The 17,166-nt window shown below is 35.4% G+C and overlaps 1 protein-coding gene across 1 annotated transcript in view; it reads right to left on the bottom strand.

Moving 5' to 3' along the window:
• Window positions 1-5,380: 5,380 nt before the first annotated feature.
• The window catches only part of LOC121739391 (GTP-binding protein REM 1), a 119,216-nt gene continuing 107,430 nt past the window's right edge, over window positions 5,381-17,166 (bottom strand). The window contains exons 3-5 of the mRNA XM_042131839.1: window positions 11,693-11,778; window positions 11,115-11,304; window positions 5,381-6,375 (exon numbers count right to left, since the gene is read on the bottom strand). Coding sequence (XP_041987773.1) covers window positions 6,098-6,375; window positions 11,115-11,304; window positions 11,693-11,778 — 554 coding nt within the window. The 3' untranslated portion in view covers window positions 5,381-6,097. The remainder of the gene's footprint in view (window positions 6,376-11,114; window positions 11,305-11,692; window positions 11,779-17,166) is intronic.

The raw sequence follows: 17,166 nt of genomic DNA, 5'->3' as shown, positions 1-17,166 counted from the left end.
TTCGTCTCATTCTCGCAAACTCTAATGTAAATCAAGCCTTAATATTGATAAGTATTGGCCTACGAATAACAACATACTACAGAAGAGTAAGTAGTTACTGAGTTCAAAAAATGCATTCACGATATGCACACCTAGGTTTGCATTTCGTTCTGGTCCCTTTGACCGGCAGGTTGTGGAGGGAGTTATATTGTGTCTAAAAGATCCAGGACAGCACTCCGCAAACGGCTGATGGCAAGTCGCTGGTGGTTTTGGTGGGTAGCTTGCTTCAGCTCAACTGAGGTCTGCCGTCTGAGGCACACCAACCCTGGGCATTAGTCATAAAGCATTTTATACTTAATGTTGGTTGTCAAACTCGGGACGGTCAGACAATTTTTGTTGCCCTTTATTTGTTTCATCAACGAGCCATATTTAAGAAATCAAATGTATGAGAGGTACAGTTCTATATTATGTACTTTATGTTTCGCGGGCTTTATCAATTCACAGCGATTCAGTCGAATTGACAACATTAACAATTCCATTTGGGGCTGAATCTTTAATGGAGGAGCCCACAGAGGCTGCCATTTTGTTTATTTTGCTGTGAATTACACCGTTAACATTAATTTGTTATTCATGGCTGTTTATTCAAAAATATATTGCAGTATATTGCACTTAATGTCGAACGCAACTTTGTTTTCCCAGCATTTCGGTCCGCGAGAACCGTACTATTCGGTATTAGAAAGCCATCCTAATTTCATGTCTTCACGCTGTCTCCACTCCGTGAAGTGACAACAGGTAAACACACATTTTGTCCTTAATATTAGCTAGTATTGTTAATAAGTATGTAAAATGACACAGTCACTACAATTACTTTTATAGATTATCTTATAGAAATTTTAACTCAATAAATTACGGATTATGTTCCTAAAAATTAAGTAAGTACGTACTTGCTATTCGCTATTTCAAACTTATAGTGTCTACGAATAATAAAAACTATTTATTATTCGTAGCTTATAGTCAAATGTGTCAAAATTTTGTCTCATAGAAAATTGATTTTCGCTTTGATTACGATTTACGAATAATATTATAAATATAAATATAATACCTTGTAAAGGAGCTTCTTAAATAGATTAGTATTGAGGACTTGTAAATGAAAAAGGACATGTACAGTAATCAAATTTATTGTCAATCTGTTTAATATTTACAAAAAAAAGCACAAATAAAATATTATTACAATTACAGTAAATTATTGTAACACGGTACAGTATTAAAGATGATAGCAATAACAAAATGACATAGCCCTAGCATATTAGCCGAGTAAAAACAACAGGCGAGAACGCTTTTCGTGACAAAAATAAGTACTTGAGTTTGCAATTAACAGCTTTCTTACTTGAATTTTACAACATTGGAGTGATAAGTTTTGTTGTCTTGTCACGTTGCAATATCGATTGACCCTAAGACGTCTGCTGGAAAAAATGTATTGTTCTTACGATGGCTCGCACGTCGCATAGCTACCTCGAATATGCTAGAGCCCATCGCGATATTGAAAGAATAGGAATGTGACTAAAGAGTAAGTTAAAAATGTAAAGCTATTATAGCTCATCAAAGAGGTTTTAAAACAATTACAAACAAAAGTAAAGGCCGGGCCTCTTTTCTCGAATGTAGCCTCTTATTCGAATTTTAAATGGAACCCCAGGTATGATTTCAAAATCATTTTCCCTTCACCAAAATTTAATATTTGAAGTAGAAATTATTTGATTAAAATTTATCCGATCTCATTTATTATTTGTCAAATGAGTATTCGGAGCTGGTGATATTCAGAGTAGAGTTAAATACTCGACTAATTCTGAATTTAAAGAGTTAAAGTCAGGTACGACTCTTCGTTTATTTTTTACTTAAATATGTTTCTTGCTTTGGCGCAAAAAATGGTTTTATGTGCAACAACCATACATTTTGTTTAAATAAAATCTTCCATGTCCTTTCCCGGGATTAAGTAAATATACTATTAGTCCCAAAAAAGGACATAGGACAAATTTTCGTTTGCGACAGTATGCAAGGGTTCTGAACCGTGAACGAACAACACTGAAATTGCCCTCAACATTTACTATTAAATTAAATATATATTTTACAAAACAACAAACGATTAAATAAGTACCGCGTTCCTAACTATAGCTAGAGCCTGGTCGCCGAACACGTAGAATTAGTTTTTCGACCTATCGCTATTCTTCCCTTTCTCTGTTTCGATTCGAATGCAATTGAACGTGTAAAGAGGCAAACAGCAACAGGTGAACGACCGAAACTCTACATATTCAGTGGCCAGGATATACAGTATATAATACAGTATAGTAAAATGCATATTAAACATAGTCTACATATCACCTAGGTTTAGCAGAAGGCTCAATATATCTAAGCATTCCTATGATATGAATTTGCTTATAGTTTTGATATCCATGAGATTAAAAAACAAAAACTACGATATAATGATTTATTCCTAAGTATTATTACTGCCTTAAAATAACATGATGCATAGTTCAGCAAGTCAAAAATGGCCATTTGAAGTGAATCATAAGAAATAACAACTTTTGTTTGTGTGATGTTTCAAATAATGATTCACACTTAGCCATAAAGACCTGTAGGAAGAACACATCAAATATAATAAGAGGCTCTTAAACTAAGATGATAGTAACATCACAGTATAGACACAATTAGTAAGGTAACTCTGAACTAGCTCTACACTGATACAAGGATTTATTTTCGCGCGGACTGATATAATAATAATTAAGATGTTTTGCTCTATTAAGTTTGCCGATATCACGGCTATGTGTGCGTGCTGAAGATGGTATAAACTATAAAGATAAACTACTAAGTATAATTATACTTATACTGTGGCGTCCTGCAGTAAAATAATATAGGTATACAAAAGTTTCAAAGCGACAACACCTAATAAGACAACATTTAACAACAATATAAATAATTCTTAATATAAATTATTAATAGGAATAATTTACATCCTTAAATGTAAATAAAATTCGTCCTTAAGTTGGTTTTACATACAATTAAAGGCACTGGTTAATAAAAATAATATTGGTGTTACAATTACACGTCTTGTAGTTAACATGATAGGGAAGAAAGCGGGACTTTTTAGAAAAATCTTAGAGAGAGGTTTTTAAGGACTCTATATCCAGGTCGCCGATCGGTCAGGTCGGACTGATCGCAGGCCGATCCGACCAAATATTGTGCGTTCCACCTGTGAATGCATAATCGGCCTCCCCATATGATATCATGGGGGCCTTAAAAGCCTCTCATTACATTGGGCTACCATGGAAAATGCTAATTTTAAAGGTGCGGCAACTCAGGCTTAGACATCAAATTGGATACCGAAACCAACGTCATTGTTAGATATGTTTAACAATGCCTGGGTTCCTAAATAAAACTCAGTATATCGGCTAGTGCTCAAGACGTCATCTCTGACGCCATATTATACTGGTGAGACAAGTGTGACGTAGTATAAAGGCATCTCAACAAAGTCATATTTTGCTTCATTATGTTACTGGCGTGTATTTCGAGAATAGTATGGCGTTGAATTTATACGTCATAAGCACTGGCCATGTCACTGTTGTATTTTTCGGAACATACCCAATATTAATTTATTTTCAAGTTATAATTAAGACAGACTTTATGCTGCCTTAGTTATTAAAAAAACGCTTTCTTTACGCAGGTAAAAATTGGCAGTGGCCACTTTTTGGGAAGTTTGAGGTTACACTTATTTATACATTTGAGTCAAATCCGTAGGTGCGTTTGCATGATTTTATGTACATTTATAATAACTTACTTATAAATTACAGGTAACATAAAACCGATTTAAATATGCAATATAAGTACGTCCATTTAAAAAGCATTCATTGATGGTTTTAAATTTTACCCATCGTCTTCGTTCAAATTGTACTGAAACACTAATTTTACAAATAGATTATTAATAAAATATAATATCAAATGAAAACTGCAGTAACTAGCTTATTATTCTAGTATTAATCATCCGTTGTAAAACAAACATTTTAGCTTAATATTTGCAATGAAGATAAAAGTTAATATTAAAAAATGGATAAATGGACTTACTGTCTACACACCTTGACTGTTCACGCTGACTGCTTTGCAACTGCACATTTACTGCCTTAACAAAATAGCTTAAACTACCCTTAGTTCTAATCGTAGTGATGTAGAGTATATGTATTTAGGAGTTTTGGATGGAATAAATATAGGACCCTGATTGGAGGTTTGGATAACATTGGATTATATTAATTTAATAACTATGACGTTACTAGATGAAGATGCCAAATAAATATTAATAAAACCGAAAACGACATACTGAAAATCTATTTTAAGCTCTTGCAACCTTTAATACATCAAGCCCCATACGCTCACCGGTGAACGAGACACAATAGAATATCTATTGTGTCTCGTTTTCCCACGATCGAATTAACGAGTTAACGAGGTTAAAAATTCGAATATAAATTCCACCTAATAAATACAATTAAAATTATGTAACTAGACATTAATTTAAAACAATATAAATAGGAAAGTAGGTATACAAACTTTTTTTTAAATTCTCATGTGATTGTGTATTTTTTTAAATCGGGCTTTTGCCCACCACACATTCCCACCACTGTATCTCCTGTGTCAAAATTGTGATTGTGTATTTGCTTTCTAATGTATTTCATCGGAAATAACGGAAAAAAGACAAAATATGAATTTATATTTTATTCCTACAATTTGGTCATTGATGGACTGTCCTAGAAGGATGTTATGAATGTACTATGTATGGATGTTTTGGCACGCTCTAGGGCCTAAACAGTTCGAGCTTAAGAGGTATCAATAAGTTTGTCTTGGTCGTAAGCTAGTAAAGCCACTCTACGATGGTCCCATGATGGACAAAAACAATCAATCACGACTGTTTAGTCTTTAATTACCCACGATCGACGTAGCTTGTAACTGCCCAATCGTGGTCGTAATTTATCCATCATGGTTCAATATGAAAGGCTATAAAACTGGGTTTATTGTTTTCTTAAAAAATGTTAAGGTTAGAAAGCTTTGGTATATTTGGATACTATCAAAAGTTCTTACGTATTTAGTAATATCTATTAATAATTTCAATCCGTGAATAACAGTGGTTTCACGCCAAACATAACACCGCCATTTGCAAAACAACTTGACAGCTTTATCTATTAATGCTATCAATCTTGATATAGTTGGTATGGATGTCTGTTTCTCTATTTAGTTTTACGTTTCGTTACTGATGACGCGCGATGCAGCAGTGCATTTAAATGATATTTAAGTTTAGAATTAGTCACACCTTAACTTCGCTATTCGCTCGATTAGGTAATTGATAACTAAAGTCAGAGAGTCCTATGCAGATGGGGGATCTACGTAGTTTAGTCGCATTACGTCAAAACCAGCAGACAGATCACAATTAACATTACATAGACTTGATCCGACCAAATAACGTTGGTCTGTCAACTGACTAGGAATCAATTTCCTCTTTAAATATTTATTTTTTTATATTCTGTCTACTGATTTTAACCCTTAATGATAACATTCACTTCTAATAATCGAGGGAAAAAAAAAATCATTTTTCGTTTCTGTGAAGAGAGTGATAAACGACCAGCAATTTTTTGTAAAACGTTCACAAAGGACACGATAATACACAAAAGAGTTTCGTTTTTGTAATTTGTAAACGACACGCATATATTTTGGCACGAAACCATCAATTCACAATATCGACTTAACCCTAATATACATTTTGAATGGTCCAAAAACGTTAAGCAGTTGTATCTCATTATAAATTAGTATTGCTGTTACATCTTACGCTAGTATAGAGGAAAATACTGTATTTCATACGCCTTATTTAAACCTACGTTATAAAAAATTGGCACAAAATCCTAATGTGTCAGTAGGTATAATTAATTTTGAATTAATTATAAGGATCACCCATCCCTTACCCTTTGGCTTAAGTAGCATTAAAAGTACGACCTGTCAGCTGTCAAAGTGACATTTGTACGTTTTTAATTATACTAGCGTCCCCGCTTGGAATGTCCTACACAAACACGGGGCCTTCGCTCTCCACTCACAGGACGTTAAGGTTCTCACAGTTTTTGAATTTGGAATCCTCTTTGCCGAAGATCCAGGTTAACATTTGGCGCGCTTTCATGCTGGCCCTCACTACGCCTCGGGACTTGTACCAGTGCGCGGGCGACGACTCTCGTCCACCGTCGGCGGAATACTGCTGCTTTTTTAGACGAATCTGGTTGAGGATTCCGACTAGCAGTTCGTCGACGTTGTGGTTGATGCCCACTGACACCTCGATGAATTTCGCCTTGTATGTGCACGCCATGCATTTGCCGTCTGTGGACAAAAATACTTTAGTCAACATTGAAATTAGTCATATTAACGCACGATTGACAGAACTATGTTCGTCGCCTCCAGGTTGGTACTACTAATATATATTCTGTGCTCCAGGACATTATTTTAAAGTTGAGGACGGTAATAATTAAATATCTTGGAAAACGGCCGTTACACACTTAAAAAAACAATATAGGATTTTGATCTTAGTATAGCCTTGTGATTAGGCTTTCAACATAATAAAAACAGGGGTTTTAATATCGAATATGCCTGCCCTATTCGAGGGTGCTTTTAATTTGCAACAAAACAAAAAGTTATAACATACGAATACTAATAATATACGAAGTTGTTTGCCCAAATTACACATTGAACAATTTGTCTATCAAACATTTTTCCATTTATCAAGGATGAATGGAAGAAGCGAAATGTTGTTTACAAAAGGAAACAAGATTTGGGCAGCTTCTGTAATTCTAACGTCATTTTTAAGCAATTTCTTTCATAATGGTGGATAATGAAGTATCGTATTTGTTCGCGTTTGGGGGGAAAATTGAGCTGTCATTTTTGACGTAACGACTATACTTAGTCTGTGGTGTAGCAGCCATGTTTAATTTAATATTAACGATAAGATCAAATTTTAATTTTTAATAATGAATAGACATTCTTTTATTTTAACTTTCCTTGGCACAATGCTAAATTTGTTTTGTTAAACAAGACCATTATGAAATGTTTGCCATATTATTCTATTCTACAACCTTAAGCTTAAACGTCACGTAAAATCTTTCAAATCTAGCTTTTCACGCTTTAACTACTGCACCTACTTTGATGAAATTTTGTAAAGAAATACGTTAAATCTGAAAAAAGAACTTACTTCGAAAGAAAGTAACATTTTAATGAACACCTAATTCGTTCTTTTAAAAATTGAAGATATATCAAAATTATACTCTTGTAATTATTTTATCTATACTATATCTATACTCTATGTCAACATAATATTAAAGAGGGTACAAGAGGGAAGCGTTGAAGGGTCGTTATCGTCTTGACGTGGGCTCACTTTACATAATATTATATCACATATTATAATAGCTTTCAAGTACAATTAACTACATAATATTATACTATGTCGCTTCGATCGAAACGTGCCAAGCATTGGTGAACCTAGGTAATTATTTTATTAACTTTGTTATTTTAATAATTATTAAACTTAATTATAATAAAGTTATTTTGATTCTGGTGTAAAATGATTATTATAATGTTATTGGAGTCTAAACTAGATCTTTTAAATTTTAGTGTAGTAGAAGCAACAGTATATTATGGTTTGACCTACCATCAGGCGACACATCTGCTCGTTTGCCGATCATATTTTTAATATTTACGACCCTAGTAATACCATAATTTTTTTACCATTACTAGCGGTCGCCCGCGGCTCGGCTCGCGTAGATGTCAGTTACCGCTGCAATTCGCAAAAAGCCTACCCAGGAAAGACACGGTCAGCAAAATGATTCCCAGGTCAATTCACAAACACCGACATTAACATCGACGACGCAGTCATTATCCGCAGGCTGTAAGATTATCTTTCTGTGGATGTTAAAGTTGTTAATGATGAGAATATTTAAATGTAATTAATAATAATTAATAAGTTTTCACTTCTGACGGTAGTCCCGGAGTGCAACCCGTTGTTTTAGGACAGATAACTAAAGCGATTTTTGTAGAGCTTCTCTATAAACAACATTTGACGTTTTGTTATTTTCGTAACTCGACCCCCCCGACTCGTAATAGGGCAATGTAAAGTTACCCATACCTACTAATAATATACTCGTATTATATTCTGTGCCCATACGTAAAACATTATTTTTAACCGACTTCCAAAAAGGAGGAGGTTATAACTTCACCGTTTGTTGACCGATTTTCATGATTCTTTTGTCGTTGTACAGGGTTGAATTCAAATTTCGTACCATGTTCACAAAAGTGGTGATCTGATGATGGCATCCATGAGGAATCGAGAGGACTCGTTGAAATTTGTATGGAAACATATAGTGATTTCGATTTTTTCTGAAGCATTTGAGGTGAATGCTACCAAAAAGTAAGACTTCGTACCAGGTTATACCCTGAATCTGAAGGTACCGAACAGAACTATTGAATCCTTATAGATACAGGTTCGGGGATTCGGTGTTATTTAAACAACTGAAAGCATAAGCCAACACATCAATTTGATTAATCATTATAATTACAACCATAATTACACCATGGGTCATCACATTATGACCCAATTATTGGTACTATTACTTCAAACGAATGAAATTATAGTACAGAATTCGTTGAGATTTAGTCGAATTTTGAAAAAGGCACTAATGAATAATTAGAATTATTTCATACTTTTTAGGTCATTTTAAGAATATTGTTTTTTCCTTGGAAGTCGGGTTCAATTTTTTGTTAAAAAATAATAATCGTAAATCTATTCCTACTAATTTGAATGTTTGGCCCTGGGATTAATTTATCGTTAGTGCAAAAGATTTTTTTACAGGAAATTGGAGCCTTTTGAAGGGTATAGGTAATATCAGTAGGGATCATTGGTATTCTTGGTAAGTATATGAGCTAATTCACCAGCTGCAGGGCCGGTCATAATCTTCGCTAGTACTGCGCGCCTTGGTAGTTGGTACTTAGCGCCCACTTCGAAACGGGCGTAAATCGCAATTTTTAATTTCACCATAACTTCTAAACCAAACGTCCAATTTTAATTATTCAAAGACAAAATATTATCTACACAAACTGTACTTAGTGATGAAATAATTTATTTTGATAAGGATTCTCAGCATGAGTAAAATAAATGCGTTTAAATGTAGCCCACAAAAAAATCAAGATTTTTAAATAAAAAAATGGTTGTTGTGCCTCAATCGACATAGATAGGTGTAGTGTGTCGCGGACATTTTTGTAGATATTTATAAGATCTACATTTACTTTGAACATTTTATGGTTCTATCTTTTATAGTTTAGGCAGCGTACGCAAAATAACAAAATTTTCTGGTTGATTTTTTTCACCTTGTGTCAGAAAAATCAAAATATCTTTCGGAACCCTGTATTTTCCAAAATGAAAAGTAGCCTATGTTACTCGTAAATAATGTAGCTTTCAAATGGTGAAAGAATTTTTAAACTCGGTCCAGTAGTTTGAGCCTATTCATTACAATTAAACAAACAAACAAACAAACAAACAAAGTTTACCTCTTTATAATATTAGTATAGATAACACAATAGACAGAAAGACTCTGTCTATAATTGTTATATCATGTCGCTGGCCCCGGGCAACAAAGCGGTAAACGCCAGTTACGCCCTTTTTAATGTTATTTGATTTTTAGCTTCTCTGAGTATTAGTCTATCACCCCTATTTATTTCATATTTTTAAAATAATATTTGGGTATGTTAAATGACAAAAGCTTTATTGAATCGAAAATTCTCTTACGACTAAAACTGTATTCTTGCATTACTCTATGAAACATAACTATAAAAACCGGTGAAGATACGATACAACTAAGCTTTCGCTGTAAGATTCCCCAGAAGAACGGAGTAATCGGCTGGTACGCTCAAAATCTAAAGCGAAAAATACGTCGTATTTTGTTCTTACAGCCGTAAATCTCAAGCGGTTTGGTGTTTCTTAAAAGTCAATAAACAATGTTACAATTGAAAAAATATCGCTTTTTAGTTGTATTATACTTTTTTCAATTATTTAAATATTTTTTTATACTATTACAATTATTTTGATATGGTTAAATAGGTAATAAAATTAACTTTAATAAGAGGCATCACACATTTGTTTTGGACCACTGTACGCTGCACTATAAACAAGATAGCTTACTTTGTCTCTCCTGAACAAAACTATTTTTTATATTACGCCTTTATTGCCCGGGGCCAGCGATGTTTTGTGATGCGTCGTAGCTTCTCTACGACCGTAGAGGTCTACGGGCGTAGATGGTGCTACGACGTAGGCGATATATTTTTAAGATGTTTGCGTACGCGCGAAAATTAACATGCGAAAGCAAGGCATAAACTCATCAAAACCACCGTCCCGGGTATAATTTTAATTTTGGATTGTAAGTATGGATTGTCTTGATGCCAGGAAATTCTGGATCATAGTCCCGAATTTTGGTACAACTTTAAAGGTAAGTCTAGTTCTATGTTTAAACCTAGAAATTATTACCAGCCGCCCGCAAAATGAAGAGGCATCTCTGCTCCTGGCCAGACCAATTTTTATGCAAAAATTTGCGGGAAACAACTAGTTCTAGGTTAAATATATCATTACCCTGTGTAGACACAGCTCTGCTCCTGGCAAGGTCTATCTTGCTCCCCACCAGCAGCGCCGGTCTCGCGCGCAACAGGTTGGTGTCTAGCAGACTGATCAACTTCTGTTCCGGTCGCGTGAACAAGGACTTGTTCACCACGAAGTGTATCAATTTGATGCCACGCAGTTCGGGTGCATTTTGCCAAATTTTGGTACGAAGGCCAGTCTAGTTCTATATTTTAACCTAAAAGTAACCTAAACGTAACCTAAGAGTAACCTTGTGTAGAAGCATCACTGCTTCTGGCTAGACCTTTTGTGATTGTTGCACAACAACAACTAGTTCTAGGTTAAATATCTCACTATCCTGTGTAGACATAGCTCTGCTTCTCGTCAAGTCAATTTTGTTCTCCACTAGCAGCTTAAAATGTTATGTACTACCAGAAATATTTATTGTAATTTTAAATATCATTACCCTGTGTAGACACAGCTCTGCTCCTGGCCAGGTCTATCTTGTTTCCCACCAGCAGCGCCGGTCGTGCGCGTAGTAGGTCAGTGTCCAGCAGCCTGATCAACTCCTGCTCAGCTCGCGTGAACGAAGACTTATCCACCACGGAGTAGATTATCACGAACGCATCGGGCGGCTCACACCTGTCGATTTCCTCCTGGAGAAAAAAAACCGTTTTAGGATAATCTGAAACAATTATTGGCAGTCATCGCATTATTGGCACCTTAGAATTTTGTTGGGTAATATCGTATTTACAATATTATGCTTGCTATAGTATAAACTGTTAAAGCATCACTAATTGAATGTTTTGCATTATTTCTGGATATATTGATAAAAATATTTTTAAAACTGTCATTATTAAGACTTGGAATATTAGAGGTTATTTACTGATCTGTCAAAATTATTATTAGGTGAAAAATTCCATTGATATAAGTACGTGTAACTCAATGGTTAAAAATTTCGAACTATATCATCGTAGCTTTTAGAATGACCTATCAAAAAACGCAGAGTCGTGTTACAGTATAATTTGACCCTAATTATATTACCTTGACACTAGTGCAGTTAACAAAGTAAAGCTCGGACTCCTCGCCATTGAGCATTATCGACACCTTCTGTTCCATTGTGTCCGTCTCTGAAAAGATAAGAGAAGATGAGGAAATGTCTAGAAACATTGAACCGACTACGACGAAGTAAAAGAGAAGAAAATATAATAGGGTATATTACGTATATGTGAGCAGAGGGCGCTACTAGCGCATACAGTAAATGATTCGACCTAAATTCGACATGTTTCATACGTCATAATATTAGAACATTGACAGAAACGTTGTCAAAAAGTTGTGTCTAGAACAAAAACATTTGTTTGAAAAAAAATTATGTCTCCCTATACGTACGTTTGGACAGCCCTCAACCTAAAAGCCCTCTGTTCCATACGTACCACAACAACACCACGTGGTCGGCCATATACTTTGTATTGAAAATAAAAAATAAAAAAACACATTTTCCAGTCGTTATCAACCGCGTGCGTGTGACAGATAGCCACATTTTGTTGCGACGGTGTGGTTTTGGTACGTGTGGGACACTTATTGTCTATCATTGCAGTAACAATAATTATAATTATAATAATAATAATAATATCTATGGACGCTTCACACCACGTTAGTCTGGCCCCGTGCTAACTACCTGAAGGACTTGTGTAACAGGTGCCAGACAAAGGAAATATATATTAATACTTTTGTATAGTACAAATATTTAAGAATTTTTATTATAATTATCATACACATAATATTTAATACACATTGAAATCATTTTAATACAGAAACATTGAAAACAATTTGTTTTGCAGCGGGATTCAAACCACCGGCTTGAGCTGCCACACACTCTTAACAATTGTTAAGCCAGAGTTCGTTTATAATAATGTAAAAATATTCTCATTCCAAACAAAATTCTAAGTGTGTTGTCTATTCTATCTGTTACCTATTAGTAGTAATTACGCGGACAAAGTCGCGGAAATAAGCTTGTTTTACAAATATTCACGACTTTTTATGATAAAATCCCAGCCATGTTTCGTGAAATAGGGTACCGTGGGATCATAATACTCAATTAGACGGAACTAATACTGGCCGGGGGCTTACAGCACGATCCTCGGGGATTGGCTATTACTGACGAAAATACGGACAGTCACTGACAGTTAGGCTGGCCGCATATGATTTCGGAATTCGTTTTCCGTACTAGAAATTCCGAGAGACTAGCGCAAACGTTCGGTTTTTTCACGTGCGAACGCGCCGGCTTGCACTTGAAAAATGAAACGTACGTGCGGAATTCGTTCCGTACCAAGAAAATGAACGTGTGCGGCAGTTAATGTATTTTCTACTGATACCATGAAATCGGGTGTCCGAATATGGAAAAAGAATTCGGAAATTGCATACGGAAAACGTATGTACGCGGTTGGCCTAATTGTGTACCAAGTGTACCATCTAAGAAATTGAAATCGAAAAAATCGAAGATTGACCGACCTATGTTATTGGGTAGGATTATGTCAATATAGTTAATAGTAGGGTAGAATTATGTAACATAATAACAATATTATGTTATTTGAAGACATGAGTGGATGAATCGGGTATTTTACAACATAAGAGGTAATTACTTATATTTTTCCCCTTATAACTTGAACAAACCTTGTAACTTACGCACTTCATCATATTCTAGCAAAGCAACAAAATGTGGAATCTATGTATAGATAGATGCAGATTTTTAAAAGCTTGGTGTTTATAAAGAATGAAAATTAATAATTTTTAGTTGTATTGCAAACAACTGGCAAACATTCGTCGTTTTATAAATTTTTAATTTTTATAGATAAAAGTACTAGATAAGACATTTAGTAGTGACTTCAACATGATCCCCCCTGGGTAAGCCCATGGCAAGATATATTAATATCTAGAACCCGCATCTGTTGATTTCAAATATTGTTCCTGGTCCTTAAGTCTCCAAATATACAATAAAACTATCATTTTAAATTGAAGGTACTTCATCCACTTACTGCTCGTATTACCAATTCACAAAGATTCTCATAAACCTGTAATGTTAGGCCGTAAAATAGTCGGTCGAGTTTTGGGAATAATTTAATAGTCCGGGGGCACTTGGGCTGGGTTGAGCGCAGGTGTTCATTTTAAAATTCAAATTCTTAAGCCTATTACAGTAACTTCGAATGAAGATAATGAAAGGAAATTTATTAACTGGAAAAGGGTCGAAAATGAAAGAAAGCGTAAAAGTCGCGACTTCCGGCGTTCAGTTTGCAAGCGCGATGTACAAGCTGTGAGGTCGGATCCCTTAGAGTACTTTACCTCGCGGAAGTCAGTACATCTTTGAGATAAAAAACTTGAGAGGTGTCAAGGGACACCCGAATGGAACGAAGTTATTTCTTATGTTCAAAAAACCTGTATACAATATACACTCAAAAAGATTATTAAACAAACGCCATCTTTTGACGCACAGGAATACTATCAACGTCCTCTGCCTCTACCATGCAGCTACTAATAAAAAAGTGTCGAGGTCAAATATCCTTGACGCCGAACGCGCGATAAGGAACTTCGTTCCAAAAACTATGCCCGATCTCGGGATTATCGTAGACTTTTATTCGAAATCGGTTTAGTATTTTAAGAGTGAAAATGTAACAGACAGACAGTCTACACTTTACATTAATATCAGTAGATATTATGTTTGGTTCTGTGTATAAATTTTAAATGAAATTGAATTAAGCGGGAACAGACAATTAATATTCTAAATCAACATGTAATATGAACATAATTACTACTGGTTTCAAATAATTTATTTGATTACACGATATACGATATAGTCAGCGCTTCAAGCCCTTTTCATATTTTAATCTCATGAAATTAAAATATTAATGTTGTTTTACAGACGAAAAATTTCGCATGCAGAAAATTTTCCGTCTAACAGACTAACTGAAGTCAACGGGGAGTACTTACGCGTCTTTTACCTACTACCATTTACCAATTGTAGCATTGTCTCGTCAATGGGCGTTTTTCCACTAGCCGACCCGGCACCGTCACCGGCACCGGCACGGTGTCGGCGCCGGCGTCGGTGTCGGGGAAGCACAAATGTATGAAAATATATCGCACGCCATTATACTTACTGGCGCCGACACCGGCCCGGTAATGATATGGCACTGACAATCAAAGCAACAGTTTTGTCTCAGCAATTGGGTTCAAAATATCTCGTATCTGCTGGCGACTGTATCAATAGCGTTTTCGCTCTCGGAGTGAAACTCGATCAACGTTTTAATTGAACTGTTGTGATAGTCTTCAATAGACTTTCGAATACTTTTTGTGTAACTCTGTTAGATCGGAGTTTAGGAGACAGTTGGTTAGTGGGTTATCTCAACTACAAAATTGGATATTATAGCTCCTACTCCTCCTACCTTTCTTCTGATTAATTTCGTTGCGGGTCCCAAGACAGATTAAGCTCGTCCCTCGGGCACCCCTGAGATCATATCAAAGGGTTTTCGTGGTTGGTTACCACTTTTGATCCTGGTGATACAGGGGGTTGCAGTGATGGGAGTATGTGGTAGCCGGTAGGCCAATTGCCTGTTATAATAATCTAAACCCACTATCCCTTATTTAGATATAACTCTAGGAAACGAAAACAGACAATAAGTTCGCTCATTTCTTGGTTAAGTTCATAAAGAACGAAACATTCGCCTTTATAATATTTTGGTTACCGTTCGGCAGACGGCAACCACTTATTATGATACTAGCTGTTGCCCGCGACTTCGTCCGCGTGGACTTCAGTTTATAGCGCGCGATGTCAACAAAATTGGTGTCAAAAGCTTTTATAAAAAAACCCTGGTACCCCTTAAATCAATACAGCTGTGCAGTGTGCACACAATAAGTATTTCATTTTTTTATATTAAACTTTATATTTTATGCCAAATTTTAAAGCTTATTTAGCCCTCCAATTACACAACTTTACCCATAAACTATTTATCATTGATAGATTCAAGGTTACGTCACTGCACAGATAAAGTACTGAGTTATTTAATACCGTAGAATAGATATAACAATCGAAAAAAATCGAAACTTAAATGTAAGATGATACCACGTCTTATAGAAAGACTTTTGAGCAAGCGTCATCGCGATGTAGAAGACGCACGGCGCCATCTATTATGAATTGTTGGAACTAACTTAATTTGAACAAATTTACGCATTTTCACCCCCTTACAACCCTTTTTCCATTAAAAAAGTAGCCTATGTCCTTTCTCAGGCTTTAGACTATCTGTATACAAAATTTCATTACAATCGGTTCGGAAGTTTTGGCGTTTGGCGTGAAAGCGAGACTGACGGACGGACAGACAGACAGACAGACAGACAGAGATACTTTTGGCGTTTGGCGTGAAAGCGAGACTGACAGACAGACAGACAGACAGAGATACTTTCGGATTTATAATATTAGTATAGATTATGTGCACACTGCATAGCAGTTTGGGTATTTTGATTAATTAAGGGCCGCGCTACACCGGAAGCACTTACCAGGGTTTTAAAAAGTTTTTAAATTTGACACAAATTTTGTTGACACCGCGCGCTATAAACTAAAGTCCACGCGGACGAAGTCGCGGGCAACAGCTAGTATTATACATAAAATATGTTTAAGATTTTTGAAATTTTATTTTAATACACATCCAAGACCCAGGAAAATTGAAAACTTTTTGTTCCGCCTGCGGGACTCGAACCCAGGACCCCCGGGATGAGCGCTGGCCACGCGCAATGCGAATTCATTTTCATCGAAATTTTCATGGAAATAAGATATTTTCCCACATCAAAATGTAGCCTATGTCCTTTCTCAGACTCTAGAATAACTGTATACAAAATTTCATTGCAATCGGTTCAGTAGTTTTGGCGTGAAAGCAAGACAGACAGACAGACAGACAGACAGACAGACAGAGATACTTTCGCATTTATAATATTAGTATGGATTAAACATCATATTCTAACGTATTAAAAACTATAAACAAAAACATACTAACTAATAAGTATGATTAGTTCTATGTTACAATAAAGTAAAAAATAAAACGCCATCTGTTGAATCGTATTAGAACTAAAATGTTCATTCCATCGATATATTTCTGGATTTTTTATAATATTATACATAAAATATGTTTAAGATTTTTGAAATTTTATTTTAATACACATCCAAGACCCAGGAAAATCGAAAACTTTTTGTTCCGCCTGCGGGACTCGAACCCAGGACCCCCGGGATGAGCGCTGGCCACGCGCAATGCGAATTCATTTTCATCGAAATTTTCATGGAAATAAGATATTTTCCCACATCAAAATGTAGCCTATGTCCTTTCTCAGACTCTAGAATAACTGTATACAAAATTTCATTGCAATCGGTTCAGTAGTTTTGGCGTGAAAGCAAGACAGACAGACAGACAGACAGACAGACAGACAGACAGACAGACAGACAGACAGACAGAGATACTTTCGCATTTATAATATTAGTA

Source organism: Aricia agestis, chromosome Z, assembly GCF_905147365.1.
Source record: "Aricia agestis chromosome Z, ilAriAges1.1, whole genome shotgun sequence".
Taxonomy (NCBI): Eukaryota; Metazoa; Arthropoda; class Insecta; order Lepidoptera; family Lycaenidae; genus Aricia; species Aricia agestis.
This window is presented reverse-complemented; position numbering and strand designations above follow the sequence as displayed.